The sequence below is a fragment of the Mandrillus leucophaeus genome, unplaced genomic scaffold (genome assembly GCF_000951045.1).
Source record: "Mandrillus leucophaeus isolate KB7577 unplaced genomic scaffold, Mleu.le_1.0 Scaffold62, whole genome shotgun sequence".
Taxonomy (NCBI): Eukaryota; Metazoa; Chordata; class Mammalia; order Primates; family Cercopithecidae; genus Mandrillus; species Mandrillus leucophaeus.
In genome coordinates, this window is record NW_012106697.1 from 4,126,826 (window position 1) to 4,145,832 (window position 19,007).

The 19,007-nt window shown below is 39.8% G+C and overlaps 1 protein-coding gene across 2 annotated transcripts in view; it reads left to right on the forward strand.

The window, feature by feature from the left end:
* Positions 1–19,007, forward strand: part of TRAPPC11 (trafficking protein particle complex 11) — a 53,911-nt gene that overhangs the window by 25,746 nt on the left and 9,158 nt on the right. For both annotated transcript variants that reach the window (XM_012000150.1, XM_012000151.1), the window contains exons 18-26: positions 589–719; positions 5,365–5,520; positions 7,031–7,218; positions 7,670–7,818; positions 7,998–8,119; positions 8,688–8,807; positions 11,726–11,791; positions 11,902–12,058; positions 15,626–15,737. In XM_012000150.1, the coding sequence (XP_011855540.1) occupies positions 589–719; positions 5,365–5,520; positions 7,031–7,218; positions 7,670–7,818; positions 7,998–8,119; positions 8,688–8,807; positions 11,726–11,791; positions 11,902–12,058; positions 15,626–15,737 (1,201 nt within the window). The remainder of the gene's footprint in view (positions 1–588; positions 720–5,364; positions 5,521–7,030; positions 7,219–7,669; positions 7,819–7,997; positions 8,120–8,687; positions 8,808–11,725; positions 11,792–11,901; positions 12,059–15,625; positions 15,738–19,007) is intronic.

Here is a 19,007-nt window from a genome sequence, read left to right on the forward strand (position 1 = left end):
GGGGTTTCACCGTGTTGGCCAGGCTGGTCTTGAACTTCTGACCTTGGGTGATCTGCCCGCCTGAGCCTCCCAAAGTGCTGGGATTACAGGCATGAGCCACCACACCTGGCCTATTTATTATTCTTTTTGAACTAGAGTCTCGCTCTGTCGCCCAGGCTGGAGGGCAGTGGTGTGACCTTGGTTTACTGCAACCTCCACCTCCTGGGTTCAAGTGATTCTCCTGCCTCAGCCTCCCTAGTAGTTGGGATTATAGGTGTACACTACCACGCCCGGCTAATTTTTGTATTTTTAGTAGAGACAAGGTTTCACCATGTTGGCCAGGCTGCTCCCAAACTCCTGACCTCAAGAGATCCGCCTGCCTTAGCCTCCCAAAGTGCTGGGATTACAGGCATGAGCCACTGCGCTCAGCCTAAATTTTATTTTTATAATAAAAAGAGCTCATTTGTCTCTTGAAGTGCCTTAAGTGCAGAAGTCAGGAAGAATGGTCAGTGCAGATGCATCTTTCTGAAGAATGAATTTGGTTGACAGGATGTTGTGCCTCATGGGTGTCTGCTTGTGCATAACGCAGTGCTTGTGTTTTATTTCTAGTACAATGCAAAGCCAAGTTTCATGCCCCAAGTTTTCATGTTGATGTTCCCGTTGAGTTTGATATTTATCTGAAGGCTGATTGTCCACATCCCATTAGGTTTTCCAAGCTCTGTGTCAGCTTTAATAACCAGGTAATGGTGCCCTTTCCTGTGTTTTTACCACATTTATCTTATTGTAGCTTGTGTTAAACTAAATAAAATGAGCTTAGTGAATTTTATGTCTTAATGGTTTCATAGTAACAAATGAACTTTGGTAAGGTCTATTTAAAAATATATTTCTAGGACCGGGCATGGTGGCTCATGCCTGTAATCCCAGCACTTTGGGAGGCCGAGGTGGGCAGATCACAAGGTCAAGAGATCAAGACCATCCTGGCCAACGAGACCATCCTGGCCATCTCTACTAAAAATACAAAAAAATTTCCTGGGCGTGGTGGCACGTGCCTCTAGTCCCAGCTACTCAAGCGGCTGAGGCAGGAGAATCACTTGAACTCGGGAGGCGGAGGTTGCAGTGAGCTGAGATCGTGCCACTGCACTCCAACCTGGGCTACAGAGCGAGACTCCGTCTCAAAAAAAATAATTTTTTATATATATATATATATATACACGCACACACACACACACATATATATTTCTAAACTTCTAGCAATTCAAGTTTACATTTTGCTTACTCCAGTTTTTGTTTTCATTCTATGTTTATGAAGTCTAAGAATTCTCTGTGTTTGTGTGTATATATATGTACCCACACAGTGTATATATATATACTTTTTAATTTTGTCTTTTTTGAAATGGGGTCTCGCTCTGTTGCCCAGGCTAGAGTGCATTGGTATAATCAAAGCTCACTATAGCCTCAACCTTTTGGACTCAAGAGATCCTCCCACCTCAGCCCTCTAAGTGACTGAACTACAGGGACCTGCCCCATGTCTGGCTAATTTTTGTATTTTTTGTAGAGACAGGGTTTTGCCATGTTGCCCAGGCTGGTCTCAAACTCCTGGGCTCCAGTGATCCACTGACTTCAGCCTCCCAAAGTGTTAGGATTACAGGTGTGAGGCACCACATCTGGCCTCCTATTTTTTTATAATGTATACTTGAATTCCAAATAAGGTATGTTCAGAAAGAATAAAATTTAAAAAATAATTTGGTTTATATTCTACTTCAGCATTATTAGTTAATGTTACTAGTTTATGGTTATGAAACTAATTTATGTTTGACATTTAAAAAATTGAAATGGAATAGATGGATATAATGTGAAAAGTAAATGTGTGTCTTCTTTCCACTCCATTCTCCCACACACCCTCTATGTTAACTTCTTGAATAACCTAGATATTTTCTGGGCACGAATATATAAGCAACTTTTTTTCTTGCAGAATTGGGATCATATCATATTTCCTGCATTTGAATATATTTGAAGCATTATATAGTATATTGTCAAGTACTTCATTACAACTGTGTTATAAACTCACTTAGTAGATAATCATCTTTTGATTACCCAGAAAGTATAGTGAATCTTTCACCAACAAGCATTTATTGAGAGTTAGATATTCTTAACATGCTGAATCTGAGTATAGCATATGTTGACCTCATTAAAATGTAGGCATTTTGGGGACAAGGGCCAGGACAGAATCAAAGATTGTCCAAGTAGGTAATGAAGACTAAACTACGTGTGTAGGCTGGAAAGAAGTACAGCTATAGTGGGCATGCCAGAGAAAATGGAGGGAGTTCCAAGAATGAAGATGAAATTACAATAGGTCCAAAAGATGGGAGGGGAGAACATGTTTGGAAATGAGAAAACGCTGCATGGAAACAGAAGTGCACAATCTGTGTTTCTGGGAAAGTGAAGCCTCACTAGATGAGAGGGTTTATAATGCTGGGTAGTGGGAAGTAAGGCCAGGTGGCTTAAAGGAGCCTTGAAGAGTTAAGCGGGGATAGGCTAGCAAACAGATGTCCCTCAAGATTTATTCGTTCTTTTATCTGTGTTTTATTGGATGGTGATAAAGAAATGATGTTATCTGTTTTATTAGAATTTGATTCATAAGAAATGAGAAATATCTCTGTAATATAAATGATTAGATGAAGCTGGGTCACCTGAAGATCAGTATGTTTTCTTCAACTTCAGACCCTTACCCAGGGTTTTCCTCTAATCAGTTTGAGAATTTTATTTTGTTGTGTGTGTGTGTGTGTATGGTTTTTTTTTTTGTTTTTTGTTTTTTGTTTTTTGTTTTTGAGACCAGGCCGCACTCTATCTCCCAGGCAGAGTGCAGTGGCTCCATCTTGACTTACTGCAGCCTTACTCTCCCAGGCTCAAGTGATCCTCCCACCCCAGCCTCCTCTGAGGAGCTGGGACCACCATGTGCAGCTAATTTTTGTATTTTTTTTTTAATAGAGATGGGATGTTGCTCTTTTGCCCAGGCTGGTCTCGAACTCCTGGGCTCAAGGAGCCCACCCACTTCAGCCTCCCAGAGTGGTGGGATTATAAGCGTGAGCCATCATGCCTGGCCCAGTTTCAGAATTTTAAAGCAAGAGCATGAAATTTATTCTTAAAGTTTTAAGAAACTTTAGTAGCAAAATAGAAACAATATCATGGAAGCCAAATAGAGGCTCTTTATATTAATCCACGTACAAAAGTACAAGTGTTGGAATTAAGATGCTGGTGTTGGGAATGGAGATTTAGGGATACAAGAGGCATTTAAAAATAGATAAATCTGCATTGCCGAGTACATATAGTGGCTGAAAAGTGGGGATAGCATGAATGAAGGACAGAAGCTCTTATACATGCCCTTTCCTCTGAACTGGTTTGCCCTCCTCTCTGACTAGTTTATTCCTCCTTGCCTTTTCTCACTTAAAAGCATCACTTCTTCAAGGAGGCCTCCCCTGACTTACATGACTGAGTCACTTAGCCAGGCTCTCATAGCCTTAGTGGTACTAATCACACTGGTTTCACCGTTGTCTGTGTGATTATTTGGTAAATTACCTGTTTTCCTCACTAGAATCTAAGCTCCGCGAGGGAAGAAGGGCAGGGTTTTTTTTGTGTGTGTTCGTTTGTTTTGTTCATTATGAAATTAGAGGGTCAAAACAAGGACTCTTTTTTTTTTTAAAAAAAAAGATACTCTGTTGCACAAGCTGGAGTGCAGTGATGTGATCATAGCTCATCTCAGCCTCAAACTCCTGGGCTCAAGTGAAGTATGGGGACTCTTATTTTACTTTTCCCTTAATAGCCTACTATTTCATTTCTTTTCTTTCCTTTTTTTTTTTTTTAACAAAAAACATAAACTACTACAATTAAAAACTAATAAAAACTCTAAAATGGAATGTAAAGCAATTAGTTTTAAAGTTTAGATTATATTCTGAATATATCTTATTTGAAATTCAAAATACAGGCCAGGCGCAGTGGCTTACGCCTATAATCCCAGCACTTTGGGAGGCCAAGGTGGGCGGATCACTGGGGGTCAGGAGTTCGAGACCAGCCTGGCCAACATGGTGAACCTCCATCTCTACTAAAAGTATAAAAATTAGCTGGACTTGTTGGTGGGTGCCTGTAGTCTCAGCTACTTGGGAGGCTGAGGCATGAGAATTGCTTGAACCTGGAAGTCGGAGGTTGTAGTGAGCTGAAATTGTGCCATTGCATTTCTAGCCTGGGTGATGGAGTGAGATTCTGTCTTAAAAGAAAAGAAATTCACAATATAAACCATAAGACAAAAAGTAGAGTAGGTTTTACAAGCATGGAATAGAAATGAAAATTAGTGGGAAAGTATAAAACTTGAACTGTGTAAGAGTTTCTATGAAGGTAATTTATATGCTGGGATTGAAGATGGCTCTTTGAAAGGTCTTGATATTTATTGAACAGGTGAGAATGGTGATTCCATAGATGGAAACATGAAAGGTGTCTTCCTTTACTCATCTGTGAGGATTGTTCTCTTCTGGGAAGGCAGATGCACTTTCACTTTGGGACATGCTGAGTTTCAGGTGGTAGTGGACATGTCCTCTAGACAGTTGTGGATATAAGCTTGTAATTAAGGAAATAAGACAGAATAGGACAACTGTATGTGAGAGATACTAGCAACAATGGTGTGGTGTATGTGGAAACAAATACATTTTCCAATGAAGTGAACGTAGAGAGAAATGAAGACCTGAAAGAAAGCAAAGGAATGGGGCTGGGCTTGGTGGCTCACGCCTGTAATCCCAACACTTTTGGAGGCTGAGGCAGGAGGATCACTTGAGCCCAGGAAGTTTGAAACCAGCCTTGGCAACATAGTGAGACCCCATCTCTACAAAAAATAGAAAAATTAATCGAGTGTGATGGTACATGCCGATGGTCCCACCTACTTTGGAGACTGAGGTGGGACTATCCCTTGGGTCCAAAAGGTTGAGGCTGCAGTGAGCCGAGATCGTGCCACTGCACTCCAGGTGGGAAAAACAGGAAGTAACTAAGCGGTACGAGAAACCCTAAAGATTATAGCATCACAGAAGCCAAGTAAAAAAAGACTCTTCAAGAAAAGGAGGTGATAAGCAGTAGTGTCCAGCACAACAAAGAACAAACTGTTTCTCTGGGAGAGAGGTATCTAAATATTTTCAAAAAGCAGTTCATGTGTAGTGAATTGTTTTATTATGGCAGTAGTGAGTGGATAAGTGCCTCTATTTGGCATAAAAATACTTCCTTTTATTAGTAACCCTTCATAATGCTTCAGTGTTTGTGGAGTTAAAACCAAATGAGCTCCAAAGCACTTGGCATTTAGTGTTGGCAGACATCTGACATCTGATGACCTCTCTTCACCTCTTTCAGGAATACAACCAGTTCTGTGTAATAGAAGAAGCATCCAAAGCAAACGAAGTTTTAGAAAATCCGACTCAAGGAAAGATGTGCCTAGTTCCTGGTAAAACAAGAAAACTGTTATTTAAGTTTGTTGCGAAAACTGAAGATGTGGGAAAGAAAATTGAGGTTAGTTATGAAATTTGTGTAAAAATATTTTTAATAATAAAAGCATGTTTATATCAGAATATTTTAAATAATACAAAAGCTTATTAAGTGAAAAATGAAAATCTTCTACCTGGGCTTCCTAAAGGCAACCATTCATAATAGTTTGGGAGGTTTCCTTCCAGACATTTTTCCGTGAACTATTTGTGGTATAAATTTTTTTTCAATTAAAGAATTGAGAATACATGTAATAAACTACAGCTGGCTTTTATCACTTGATAGTGTATATTAGATATTACTTCTTGTTAGTACGTAAACCAATCTTGTTTTTTAATGACTACATAATCAGTTAAGGAGTTTTAAACAATGTATATTATGTAATATAGCAAATACATTTTTTATGTTATTCAGACTGAATATCTTTTGATGTTTAAACATTACCGAGTACATATTCCTAAAGAAAAATGAGCATATATATTTTAAAGATTGATATAGTATAGATAATTGAAATGCCTTTTAGAAATATAGGATCTAGGTAATATCTTTATTGAGCATAAACTCTGGAGCCAAACTGTATGGGTTTAAATTGCAGCTCTCTAGCTTACTAGCTTGTGGCCCTGGGCAGTTACTTAGCTTCTTTGTGTCTTCTCAGTGTATTCATCTGTAAAATGGAGATCTTAAGAGTACTAATCTCTTAGGATTTCATGAGGATTAAATCAACTAGTTAATGTAACTTGCTTGGAATAGTGATTAGCACACAGTAAGCACTCATTAAGTGCTTGTTTTTCATGACTTGAATGGGAATGGTTAGTTAGCTAATCTAAACTTGGTACCATTGCTAAGATAAATGGTTTATAAAGTTGTACTACCAATGTTCCCATAACAGTTTCTATGAACATGTTGATTTTATTATTCACCAGTATCCAGAATTGTTTGCTTATTCGTTAAAAAAAAAAAAACCTTCATGATTTTGACTAAATGCCCTAATTGCATATTTGATTTTTTCATGCCTAAGGAAACTTACCAGACGCAAATTATAATGAGCAAGCCTATTTTGGGTCCTTTGGTTAATGGTTTTAGTTGAATAGAACATGTATTCAATTAATAAAGCATTTTATTGCTAATACTATAAATATTTTCAGGAAAAATATTTGTGGAATCAGAAATTAGGTTATAATGTATCCGTAGCCATCACAATATTTATTTCATTCAGCAACCCCTAATTGAGCATCCGCTACATCAGGGACTATGCCAGATGCTAAAATCATAACACTACTGTACAGTCAGCCTCTCAATAGAAAGTCAGGTTATTGTCTCTGTTTTAAAGGTGAAACCTGTTTAAAGTTGGAACCCAGAGCACAGTTAGCCTCTGTCCCAGCCCGAGTAAGACCTTAATAGCAGGTGTTCTGACTTCTGTCACACTGGGGGTCTCTAGATGAACTCCATGGTCTAGCAGTCGACGATGTAATTTTGGTGAGAGGGGATGGTGACAAGCACATACGAGATGGCATTTCTGACACCTTTTTTTTTTTAGATTACTTCAGTGGATCTTGCTCTGGGCAATGAGACGGGAAGATGTGTGGTTTTAAATTGGCAGGGAGGAGGAGGAGATGCTGCTTCCTCCCAAGAAGCCTTACAGGCAGCTCGGTCTTTCAAAAGGCGACCTAAGCTACCTGACAATGAAGTTCACTGGGACAGCATTATAATTCAAGCAAGCACGATGTGAGTCTGCTTTGCTAAGCTGGTATTAAAGGTCACCCTCTTATTTCTTTAGCTATTTTTTTTTTTTTTTGGAAACAGAGTCTCTCTCTTGCCCAGGCTGGAGTGCAGTGGTGTGATCATGACTCACTATAGCCTTGACCACCTGAGCTCAAACGATCCTCCCACCTCAGGTGCCACCCTTGCCTTCCCCAGTAGTTGGGACTACAGCCAGGTGCCACCATGCCTGACTAATTTTTGTATTTTTTCTGGAGATCAGGGTCGTCTTATGCTGCCCAGGCTTGTTTCAAACTCCTGGGTTCAGACGATCCTCCTGCCTCAGCCTCCCAAACTGCTGGGATTACAGGCCTGAGCCTCCACACCCAGCCTCTTACTTCTTTTAAATACTTTATTTAAATAGTTTATTTGCTTTTTTTTTTTTAATCAGTTACTTAGTTAAGGTTTCTTTTCAAAGGATCATTTCCAGAGTTCCAAACATTTCTGTACATCTGCAACACGAGCCCCCTGCTCTGACTAATGAAATGTATTGTTTGGTGGTGACTGTTCAATCCCATGAAAAGACCCAAATCAGAGATGTGAAGCTCACCGCTGGCTTAAAACCAGGTACGCATCCCTTTTTGTAAGTTTGATCAGTATTAATCCAACATTAAATAAGCATCAGTGATGTCAACTCTAGGACTCTTGTTTAAAAGAAGATATGGCATAGTGCTCTTCACACAGTATTGATTATTGGGATAATGTTTGAATTCTTTGTTTTGAAGAACCAATATTAACTCTTTTAGGACAGGATGCCAATTTAACTCAGAAAACTCACGTGACTCTTCATGGAACAGAACTGTGCGATGAATCCTACCCAGCTTTACTCACTGACATTCCTGTTGGAGACTTACATCCAGGGGAACAGGTAAACTTGGTCAACTGGGATTGAAGAGGAAATCGATTAGTTTGTAGTTTTAAATATAGAGTGAGTTTTTAACAGTTCAGAGCATTTTAACAGCATATTCTCGAACTGAAAAAGTGATTTAACTAATGAACATTTCATACACATTTTACACATTTAAGTATGTAAAATGTCTTAAGCAGTTTTTCTGCAAGGGAATTTAGAAAACATGCTTAACATGAATTAGTTGGCTAATAAAATAACCATTGTTTGTAACTTTAGTGCAGTAACTTCTCAGTCAACTTCTGCTTCCAAACTAGATACAAAACTGTTTTGGAAGTTGCGAGTAATAATCTCGAAAAGATGCAGCAGTAATGATCCCACCCTTATGCTCTGGCCAGAGTGTAATCAGAGAGCTCTTCTACAATGGCGGCTTTGGTCAGTTACATTGTAACGTTCTGTAAAAGTGATAAGGAATTTAGCCAGTTGGTATAGATAAGCTCTAGAAGGTGGGAACACTATCCTAGAATATATATCAAGAGGAAATATCTGTAAAATTAAATATTAAATTACAACATTTATTTTGTTACAGCTGGAAAAAATGTTGTATGTTCGCTGTGGAACAGTGGGTTCGAGAATGTTTCTTGTATATGTTTCTTATCTGATCAATACAACTGCTGAAGAAAAAGAAATTGTTTGCAAGTGCCACAAGGTATTTTTTTTATAACTACTTTATGAAGCGTCATATGTGGAGTAGTTCCATTCTGTGTTATTTTAGTGTACCTATGAAATAAGCAGCTTGGCTGCTTATAGTCTGTTATAAATTTTAAACTTTTTAAAAAATCACTTATATTGAGTTTTGTTGAGGCTGGCATTCACTGCTCAAACATTAAACAGAAAATTGGCTTATATGGCTTTTTTTTTTTTTTTTTTTTTTGAGACGGAGTTTTGCCCTTGTTGCCCAGGCTGGAGTGCAATGGCACGATCTTGGCTCACTGCGACTTCCACCACCTGGGTTCAAGTAATTGTCCTGCCTCAGCCTCCCGAGTAGCTGGGATTACAGGCATGCAGCACCACGCCCAGCTAATTTTTTGGATTTTTAGTAGAGACGGGGTTTCTCCCTGTTGGTCAGGCTGGTCTTGAACTCGCAACCTCAGCTGATCTGCCCACCTTGGCCTCCCAAAGGGCTGGGATTACAGGCGTGAGCCACTGTGCCTGGCCTATATGACTTTTCATATAGAGGATCAACAGATTTGAGATCTCAGGCAAATCACACATGAGATAAAATCTGTAAGTTGACTTATATATAGAAGGTTCTGGAGAAAAGGAGGTCTCCCTTTGAAAAAAAATTTTCTGTTATTTTTACCAAAAAATACTGGTAAAAATTGTTTTGGTAAATGCACATAAAAGTGAAAATACGAACGATCACAGTTACAGTTCACAACTCGAAGGCAACTGCTACCTCTTTGTATTTCTTTTTGGTCTCTTTTCTATTTCTAGAGATTTTGAACAGGCCATGTTTCTAAATAGATTTAACTGTGCTGTATATAATATTTATGTTCTCTTTTGTTAATAGAACATTATGATACTTAGTATCTTCTTGGTCCTGACAGTAATGTTGTCTTAGTTTTCTTTTAGGAATTGGGTCCTCAACCCAGCAGAGCAGAAGGCCTAGCAATGTGGGGATTTGTAGTTTTGTTACTGCACAGGGTCTGGGCTGTGGGCTATTTACAAGTCTTTAGGAAAGAAAACCATCTCAAAATTGTTAGTATTTTCCAAGTGGGAGAGAAGAAGGCATGTAATGTACTGTTGAAAATTTCTCATAGCCTGGTATAATACATAGACTCCTATGTGGTAACTCAGGAGATAAGGGTGCCAGTCTCAGCACATTATATCTATTGTCTCATCTGGTTTTTCTAACAACCCTGAGGATTATGAAACTGGAACTGAAAGAGACTGCATGAGTTGAGCATCCCAAATCCGAAAACTCAAAATCCAAAACTTTCTGGATTTTCAGATTTTCCAAAATCGGAAACTTTCCGAGAGCCAGCATGACACTCAAAGGAAATGCCCCCGGGAGCGTTTTGGATTTGGAATGCTCAGCCAGTGAGTGCAATCCAAATACTCCAGAATCCAGAAAATCGGAGACACTTCTGGCCCCAAGCATTTCAGATAACCTGTATAACTTTCCCAAGGTCACATCATTAGGTTCGAGGTCTCAGAGCTAGTAAGTATGTATTGAGCCAGGATTAGAATTCGGCTCTGTCTGGCATTACAGCCTGAGCTTTTAACCCGTATGACCTTTTTTAAAGGTTTCTTACCAGGAGGTTGTGTTATTTGATTTGAAAGATGAAATAACCCCATTTTATTTTCTTTTTTCTTTTTTTTAAATTTTGACATGGGGTCTCACTGTGTTGCCCAGCTTGGAGTGTAGTGGCACGATCTTGGCTCACTGCAAACTCCACCTCCTGGGTTCAAGCCATCCTCCCATCTCAGCCTCCTGAGTAACTGGTACTATGGGTGTGCACCACCACACTCAGCAAATTTTTTATATTTTTGGTAGAGACAGGGTTGTGCCATGTTACTCAGGCTGGTCTCAAACTCCTGATCTCAAGCAATGTGCCCACCTCAGCCTCCCAAAGTGCTGGGGTTACAGGTGTGAGCCACCATGCCCATCCCTCATTGTTTTTCTAACAGACTCTTTTAGAAAGGAGATGTAGCATGTTGGTTAAGAGTGTAGGCTCCATGACCAGTTTCAGTTCTGCTTCTGTGCCTTTGTTACCTCCCGGCTATGTGACCTCATCTTAAAGTGGCAATCATAATAGCACTTGCCTTCCGGCTATGTGACCTCATCTTAAAGTGGCAATCATAATAGCACTTGCCTTCCGGCTGTGTGACCTCATCTTAAAGTGGTAATCATAATAGCACTTGTTTCCTTGTGTGATTATGAACATTATATAATACATGTATAGTGATGATAGCAGTGTCTGTCACATTACATTATTATTTTCTTATTAGTCATTTTGAGTTGAGGTGTAGTAAGAACTTAGACAAAAGGAAGACACTAGCTTTTTGGAACATCTGATTCCTCCTCTGTAAAATGGTGACGATGCCTGCCCTGCCTACTTCATTAGATCCAGAGATAAATAATGTGTAAGAAAACACTTTAACCGGGTGCTGTGGTTCACTCCTTTAATACCAGCACTTTGGGGTTCTGAGGCAAGAGGATCCCTTGAGGTCAGGAGTTCAAGACTAGTCTGAGCAACATAGCAAGACCCCATCTCTAAACAAATAAAATATGGTAGCCGGGCATGGTGGTGTGCGCCTGTAGTCCCAGCTACTCAGGAGGATCACTTGAGCCCACGTGTTCGAGGCTGCAGTGATCTGTGATGGTGCCACTGTATTCCATCCTGGTTGCCAGAGTGAGACCCTGTCTCAAAACAAAAAAAAAAAATAGTACTCAGTTCTTTCGACACAAATGTTTACAAATGTTATCTAAAAGAAAGGCCTTTACTTCTTAGTATGTATAATTTGGGATTATTATTGATCAGTGATAGATTGTGTTTTTTAAAACTTTATACAAAAAGATTTAGAAAACCCATTGAATGTGCCCTTTACATTTTCTTGCAGGATGAAACTGTAACAATCGAAACAGTCTTTCCATTTGATGTTGCGGTTAAATTTGTTTCTACCAAGGTATGTTTCTGTGAGGCAAACTGGAAATCATTTAGGTTATAGAAATGGACTGAAATGATAAAATGGATTAATGTAATTCCCGACAGACCTTTTATCTTCATTTGTGACAGTTTGAGCACCTGGAAAGGGTTTATGCTGACATCCCCTTTCTGTTGATGACGGACCTCTTAAGTGCCTCACCCTGGGCTCTCACTGTTGTGTCCAGTGAGCTCCAGCTTGCTCCATCCATGACCACAGTGGACCAGCTAGAGTCTCAGGTGGACAATGGTGAGTCTGGTTCATTCCCGCTTAAAAGAGCAGGAGAATTGTGTGCGTGTGTGTGTGTGTGTGTGTGTGTGTGTGTAATCTTGCAATGGAAGAGTTAATTAACTTTTTCTAAGTGAGGGAACTTGAGACCTGCACTCGTGAAAGCAGATGCATATGGAATTAGGGTGGAATTAGTGTCATTTATAATACCATTTGCTTGAGTATACCTGATTTTAAAAGGTCAGATTTTTTTCCTACTCTAAGGAAGTTATACTTTGAAAATGCACTTCACCAAAAGAATTCTTTTTTCATTTTTGAATTTTTAAAATATTTTTTTTCTCATTGACTCTCAATGTTTACTGTTTTTCATAACTTGAAATGAGAAAAGGTATTTATTGAAGAAACTTTGGAAAATATAGAAAAGAAGAAGATGAATTTTCTGAGTCACCCAAGTAAAATAATTCGTAAGACTGATTGAAACCCAGGACAACACCTTTCTGGTTTCAAAAAGTACTAATAATATCTTTTGCTTTCACAATGTCTTCATGAGTTTTTTTTCATCTCTCCTTGAAACTTGGTTTTCTCTTGTGTGTTTGAAAATCATTGTCTCTGTCCTACTTTGTTTTTCTGTCTCCTTCCCTTTTTCCTTATTGTGCTAATTGGGAGTAATGAGCTTCAGGGTCAGACTGAACTGGATTCGGTTCTCAGCCCTACCACTTGCTCTTTTGTGAACTTGGATGGTTCCTTTCGTCACTTCTTAGAGTCAAAGAGGATGATGTATATGAAATAACTAAGTAATATATATGAGAAAATATGAAATAGCTTAACTCAGTGCTCATTTTCTAACAGCTCAACAGAAGCTGGTTCTTTGTTCATTCTTGCTGATGCCTTTGCTTCCAGCGTCGGTCATTTCCAGTGTCCTGACGTGGGTTCTCTTGTTCTTTGTCTGCAAGTCTTCAGCTGCCACACGCCTTAGGCTGCCTGCATTCCCTCGTCCGGTGGGAGGGGTTGTTGTACGTACACTTGATCCAAGCTGGAAACTGCAGGAAAAAACTACACTCCTTCACACACACATCCATCCTTCACACCTACATCCATACATTTTTTGAATCCAGCTTTTCATCTCCATTCTCAGTGCCATCCTCACCATTCCTCTCACCTCGTCTATAGAAGTAGGTCCTTAACCATTTTCTTCCTTGGCAGTCGTTCTCTTCTGTAGCCTGCCTTTCATATTGCCACTAGAGTTTGTGACACACTGGACCTCACCTGGTCAAGCTCTGGCTGACCTTCCCAGCTGCCTCTACCCGAGGCTGTCTATTGCCCTTTGTTCTCTCCCAGTTTTCAACCAAGACAAACTTAGGGCATTCGTCAAACATTGCCCCCAGCTACTTTTGAACATATATTTGGAACTTTTGTCTAAAACCTTCATCATTTTCAAGCTGTTGAACTCTGGCTTGAATCTGAGAGATTCATGAGCTCTTCAGGGCTCATGTAAACTTGAACTTCTTATTCCTCCCAAGCAGGGCTAAGTACTCTTCCTTCTTTACTCCCATGGTGTTTTGTACATACCTACGTTGTAACACTTACATTATATTGCAATTACTTATTTGTACATATGTCTCCCTTACTAGACTGTGTGTTCCCTTAGAACCTGAGCTGTGTCTTATTCATCTTTATATTGCCAGCATCATAGTACTTAGCTAATAAGTGTTTACTAAATCTCTGGCTTGAACTTCCAGTATATTAGTTTCTTACTGCTGCTCTAACAAATGACCACAAAGTTAGTGGCTTAAAATGACACAGATTCAACTATATTAAAGTTCTACAGGTTAGAAGTCCGAAAAACAAGGTGTCAGCCTGGTTGCATTCCTTCTGGAGGCTCTCAGGGAAAATCTGTTTCTTTGCCTTCTCCAGCTTCTAGAGGCCACCTGCACTCCTCGGCGTGTGGCTCCTTCCCCTGTCTTCAAAAGTAGCAGTGTAGCACTTCTTTCTCACAAATTGACCCTAATGTTAATTGTTCATAAACATTGTGATCATTTTGTTTAACTTCTTAGAATTAAGGAGAACTTTGGTAGAGTTTAATATGAATGGCCCAGGTTTTTTAAAAGGCCATCTCTAGAGGCTCAAATTGATGTGTATTTTATTTCCTGGGCTACAATACCATTTCCAAGTCTTTAACATTATTTTAAAATAATTAAAGCAAAGGTTGATCCAGCTTTTTTCCCTTTCACTGCTGTTATCTGTCCACAGTCAGAACTCCATTCATCTGTCACAACCTTCTTCATTAGAAAACCATACAAATAACCTAATGTTTAGAAACTTTGTTGTTGTTATTACTTCGGAGTTTCACTCACAGATTGCTAAAATTGCCGTTAAATGAGTACTATTGCCTGCTTGCGTTTAGAGGTGAGACATTGCAGGCTCTAAAGAGCTGGAAGGTGGAGAAGACTTGGTTTGAATGTGTGCTTATCTTGTCATCAGGGAATTTACTATAAAATTGGCAGGAGGAAAGCATTCTTGCACAGAGGTGAATAGCCATGTGAGGCAATATTGAGGTGGCATGAGTGCTATTAGTAATACAGGCTGAGCATCTCTTACCCGAAATTCTTGGTAGCAAAAGTGTTTCAGATTTTGGATTTTTCAGATTTTGGAATATTTGCATTATACTTAGTGGGTGAGCATCCCTAATCTAAAAATCTGAAATCTGAAATGCTTTAAAGAACATTTCCTCTTTCTAAAAAAAATTTATTTTCATTTTGGAGCCAGGGTCTCACTCTGTCACCTGGGCTGGAGTGCAGTGCCAGGATCATGGCTCACTGTAGCCTTGGACTCCTGGGCTCAAGCTATTCTCCCACCTCAGCCTCCCAAGTAGCTGGGACCACAGGTGCACACCACCACGCCTGGCTACTTTTAAAATTATTTACAGGGACGAGGGCTCCCTGTGTTGCCCAGGCTGGTCTCAAACTCCCGGAGCTCAAGCAGTGCTCCTGCCTTGGCCCCCCAAGTGAGATTACAGGAGTGAGTCACCACACCTGGATACATTTCGTTTTGGAATAACCTTTGTGTGTCATGTTGGCACTCAAAACATTCCAGATTTTGAAGCATTTTGGTTTCAGATTTTTAGATTAGGGATGGTCAACCTGTATGTATTTACTCAGAGAAAGCCACAATTTTCTGGAATGATATTTTGAGTACTTTAAGAGTAACTGAAAATTTCTATTTTCTTTTTCTCTACCCCAAAGTGTTTACTTTGGAGGCATGAAATAATCTGGAAAAAGAAAAACAATCACCATAAAATATTGATTCTGTCTCAAAGCTTTTCGCATTTATTAGTTTCCTTAGGACTTTCTCGCAGATACACAGCTGCCTAATTGGATTTTATTGTGATGGAATATTGATACATTAGCAAAAACAGTGGACTTTGTGACCTTGAAAAAGTCATTTAACATCTCTGAGCCCTACTTTCTAAGTCTCTACAAATAACATATAGTGGGTGAGATGGTCTTCCTTTGTTCTATACTTGGATGTGAAACTCTCCTTTCGTAGATGAAACCATTGCATAAAGAGTGAAAAGACTCTTCCCTGTAGTTGTCTTACAGACCGGAGAGAGTGCCAGTGAATGCTTTTGTCTTCGATGCCCATCTCTTGGAAATGTTGAAGGTGGAGTAGCAACCGGGCATTATATTATCTCTTGGAAAAGGTAAAAATTATGTCAATCCTGTCTTTTCTTCAATGTCTTTGTTATTCTGATACCTTTCTTTTTCATCTTTGTCACTTAATATTTGAGAGTTTCTGTCATTCTGAAGAGCAGAAGTCACGTGGATATGAACACAAAGCTGAAAAAGATAATTAAACCTGAATTTGTGCTTGTCACAATTTGTGACTTCTATGCTATTGAAATTTTAGCCAAACTAAATCTGTACACAAAGGGTGTATGTATAAGAATGTGCATGGGCTGGGCACAGTGGCTCACACCTGTAATCCCAGCACTTTTGTAGACCTAGGTGGGAGGATCGCTGGAGCTCAGGAGTTCGAGACCAGCCTGGGCAACATGGCGAAACCCTGTCTCTACAAAAAATACGAAAATTAGCCGGGCTTGTTGATGCACACCTGTAGTCCCAGCTTCTCATGAGGCTGAGGTTGGGACGATGACTTGAGCCCAAAAAATGGAGGTTTCAGTGAGCTGAGATTGTGCCACTGCACTCTAGCCTGGGCAACAGTGAGACCCTGTTTTAAAAAAAAAGTTCATAGCAGCATTGATTGTAATAGGAAAAAAATGGGGGGAAAAAACAAAAACAAAACAAAAATGCCCGTCAATAGAAAAGAGAATAAATTGTGGCACATTCGTACAGTAGAATACTATATATCAATGACATGAATGAACCAGAGCTACATCATCACCATCTTAAGGTAAAGTGAACCATGCAAGCTACTGATGAAAATATGAATAAATTGCATTTATATGACATTGAAAAACATGCTATATATTTCTTAGGACTACATACATAATTTGGAAAAGAATAAAATACATAGGAATGATAAATACCCAATTCAGGATAGTGGTTACCTTTGGGGTAGGGGGATACAAGCAGCTCTGCAGGAAGATTCAATTGTATCATTGTAATTTCTTTCTTAGACTGGGAAGTAGATACATGATATTCATGTGTATCCTCTTGGTGTGGCTTAGTTATTTTCAGAAATTTTAAAACAGAATAAAATGAGAAAGGAGTCAGAAGATGCTAGTTTTTTGTTTCTTGTTTTTTTTTTTTGAGACAGAGTCTCGCTCTGTCGCCCAGGCTGGAGTGCAGTGGCGCCATCTGGGCTCACTGCAAGCTCCGCCTCCTGGGTTCACACCATTCTCCTGCCTCAGCCTCCTGAGTAGCTGGGACTATAGGCGCCGCCACCACGCCTGGCTAATTTTTTGTATTTTTAGTAGAGACGGGGTTTCACTGTGTTAGCCAGGAGGGTCTCAATCTCCTGACCTTGTGATCCACCCGCCTCGTCCTCCCAAAGTGCTGGGATTACAGGCGTGACCCACCGCGCCCGGCCAGTAGTTTTTGTTTTTGTTTTTGTTTTTGTTTTTTTTGTGAGACGGAGTGTCACTCTGTCATCCAGGCTGGAGTGCAGTGGGTGCAATCTCTGCTTACTGGAAGCTCCGCCTCCCGGGTTCATGCCATTCTCCTGCATCAGCCTCCCTAGTAGCTGGGACTACAAGCGCCCACTACCACACCTAGCTAATTTTTTGTATTTTTAGTGGAGATGGGGTTTCACCGTGTTAGCCAGGATGGTCTCGATCTCCTGACCTCGTGATCCACCTCCCTCAGCCTCCCAAAGCGCTGAGATTATAGATGTGAGCCACCGCACCTGGCAGATATTAGTTTTAAGGGAATGTTTATACAACTCAGAATAATGAGTGGAAGATCTGAATGTTATGGCTGTCACAGAAAAGTTATAAATTATCAAAATTGACTAAGGGAAAATTTTTTAACCTAAAAACCCAGTAACTGGAGGAAATTCATGAAATTACCTTCAAAGAGTATATGTTTAGTATATGTAATTACATGGTATGATTTATTGTTTTCATGTTATACATTATATGCAAAGCATAGAACAAGAAGGAAAATTCCCTGGGTTTGTTCGTGAAGAGCACCCATACCTAAACCTGACAAAGGCAGAAAATAAAAAGACAACTGTAGGGCAGCAGTTCTCAAACTTTTTGGTCTCAAGACACCTTTACACTTTGAAAGATCATTGAGAACCCTAAACAGCTTATTTATGTGAGTTATATGCATAAATATTTACCATGTTAGAAACCAAAGCAGAAACTTTTTAAGAATGGAGAAATAGGTAATTTTATTGAGAAGTAAATAAACTTGTCTTTTCCCCATTCCTGAATTTACCATATTGATGTTTAGTTTTATTTATTTGTTTGTAGGTGTCAAAACAGCATTTTAAAGGCACTGCTGAATTATTCCATCATACTACAGTATTACCACAGAGATATATTCATTTATTATTGATGAAGGCGTAGATGCTTTGCCTGTTGCTTTTGCTCTGTGATAGTTTGCACGTCATGTCAGCTGCGCCACGCTTAGACTCACAAGGGATTTCCCTGGCACCACCCCTGTAGTTCCCACTTTAACTGTTCCACAGGGAAAACATTTAACAGTTTCATGATATTACTTCAGCTCCATAAATATTGGAGCACCACTATGTTTGTTGATAGTAAAATACTTTTAGTTCTTCAGTTTCTACCATATACTTGTAGTGAGTTACAACAGTGCTCTTCAGAGTGGTCTGGGGCCCGCCTGTAAACCTTCCTCAGTGAGTTAAGGAATTTATGTCATAACGTAAATCACTGAATTGTTCCTGAATTGAGAAAGCCTTGCTACCAAAACCCTGTATTAAATGCTGTGCATCATGATTGACAGTCTCACACACCTCCTGACTTACCCCCGCTGGTAGCACACAGCAGCCCTGGGTTATAACAGTTTGTTAATTGGAAATATTCAGAAGTGTGATTTTAAAAGTTCTTAACTTCACAAAACTGTTTCCATTAATAATGTTTTGGGAGGCCAGGTGCAGTGACTCACGCCTATAATCCCAGCACTTTGGGAGGCTGAGGCTTGTGGATCACCTGAGGTCAGGAGTTTGAGACCAGCCTGGCCAACATGGCAAAACCTCATTTCTGCTAAAAATACACAAATTAGCTGGGCGTGGTGGCATGCTCCTGTAATCCCAGTTACTCAGGAGGCTGAGGCAGGAGAATCACTTGAGCCCAGGAGGCAGAGGTTGCAGTGAGCCAGGATTGAACCATTGCACTCCAGCCTGGGTGAGAGAGCGAGACTGTCTCAAAAAAAAAAAAAAAAAAAGGCCAGGAGCGGTGGTTCATGCCTGTAATCCCAGCACTTTGGGAGGCCGAGGTGGGCAGATCACGAGGTCAGGAGATCGAGACCATCCTGGCTAACAC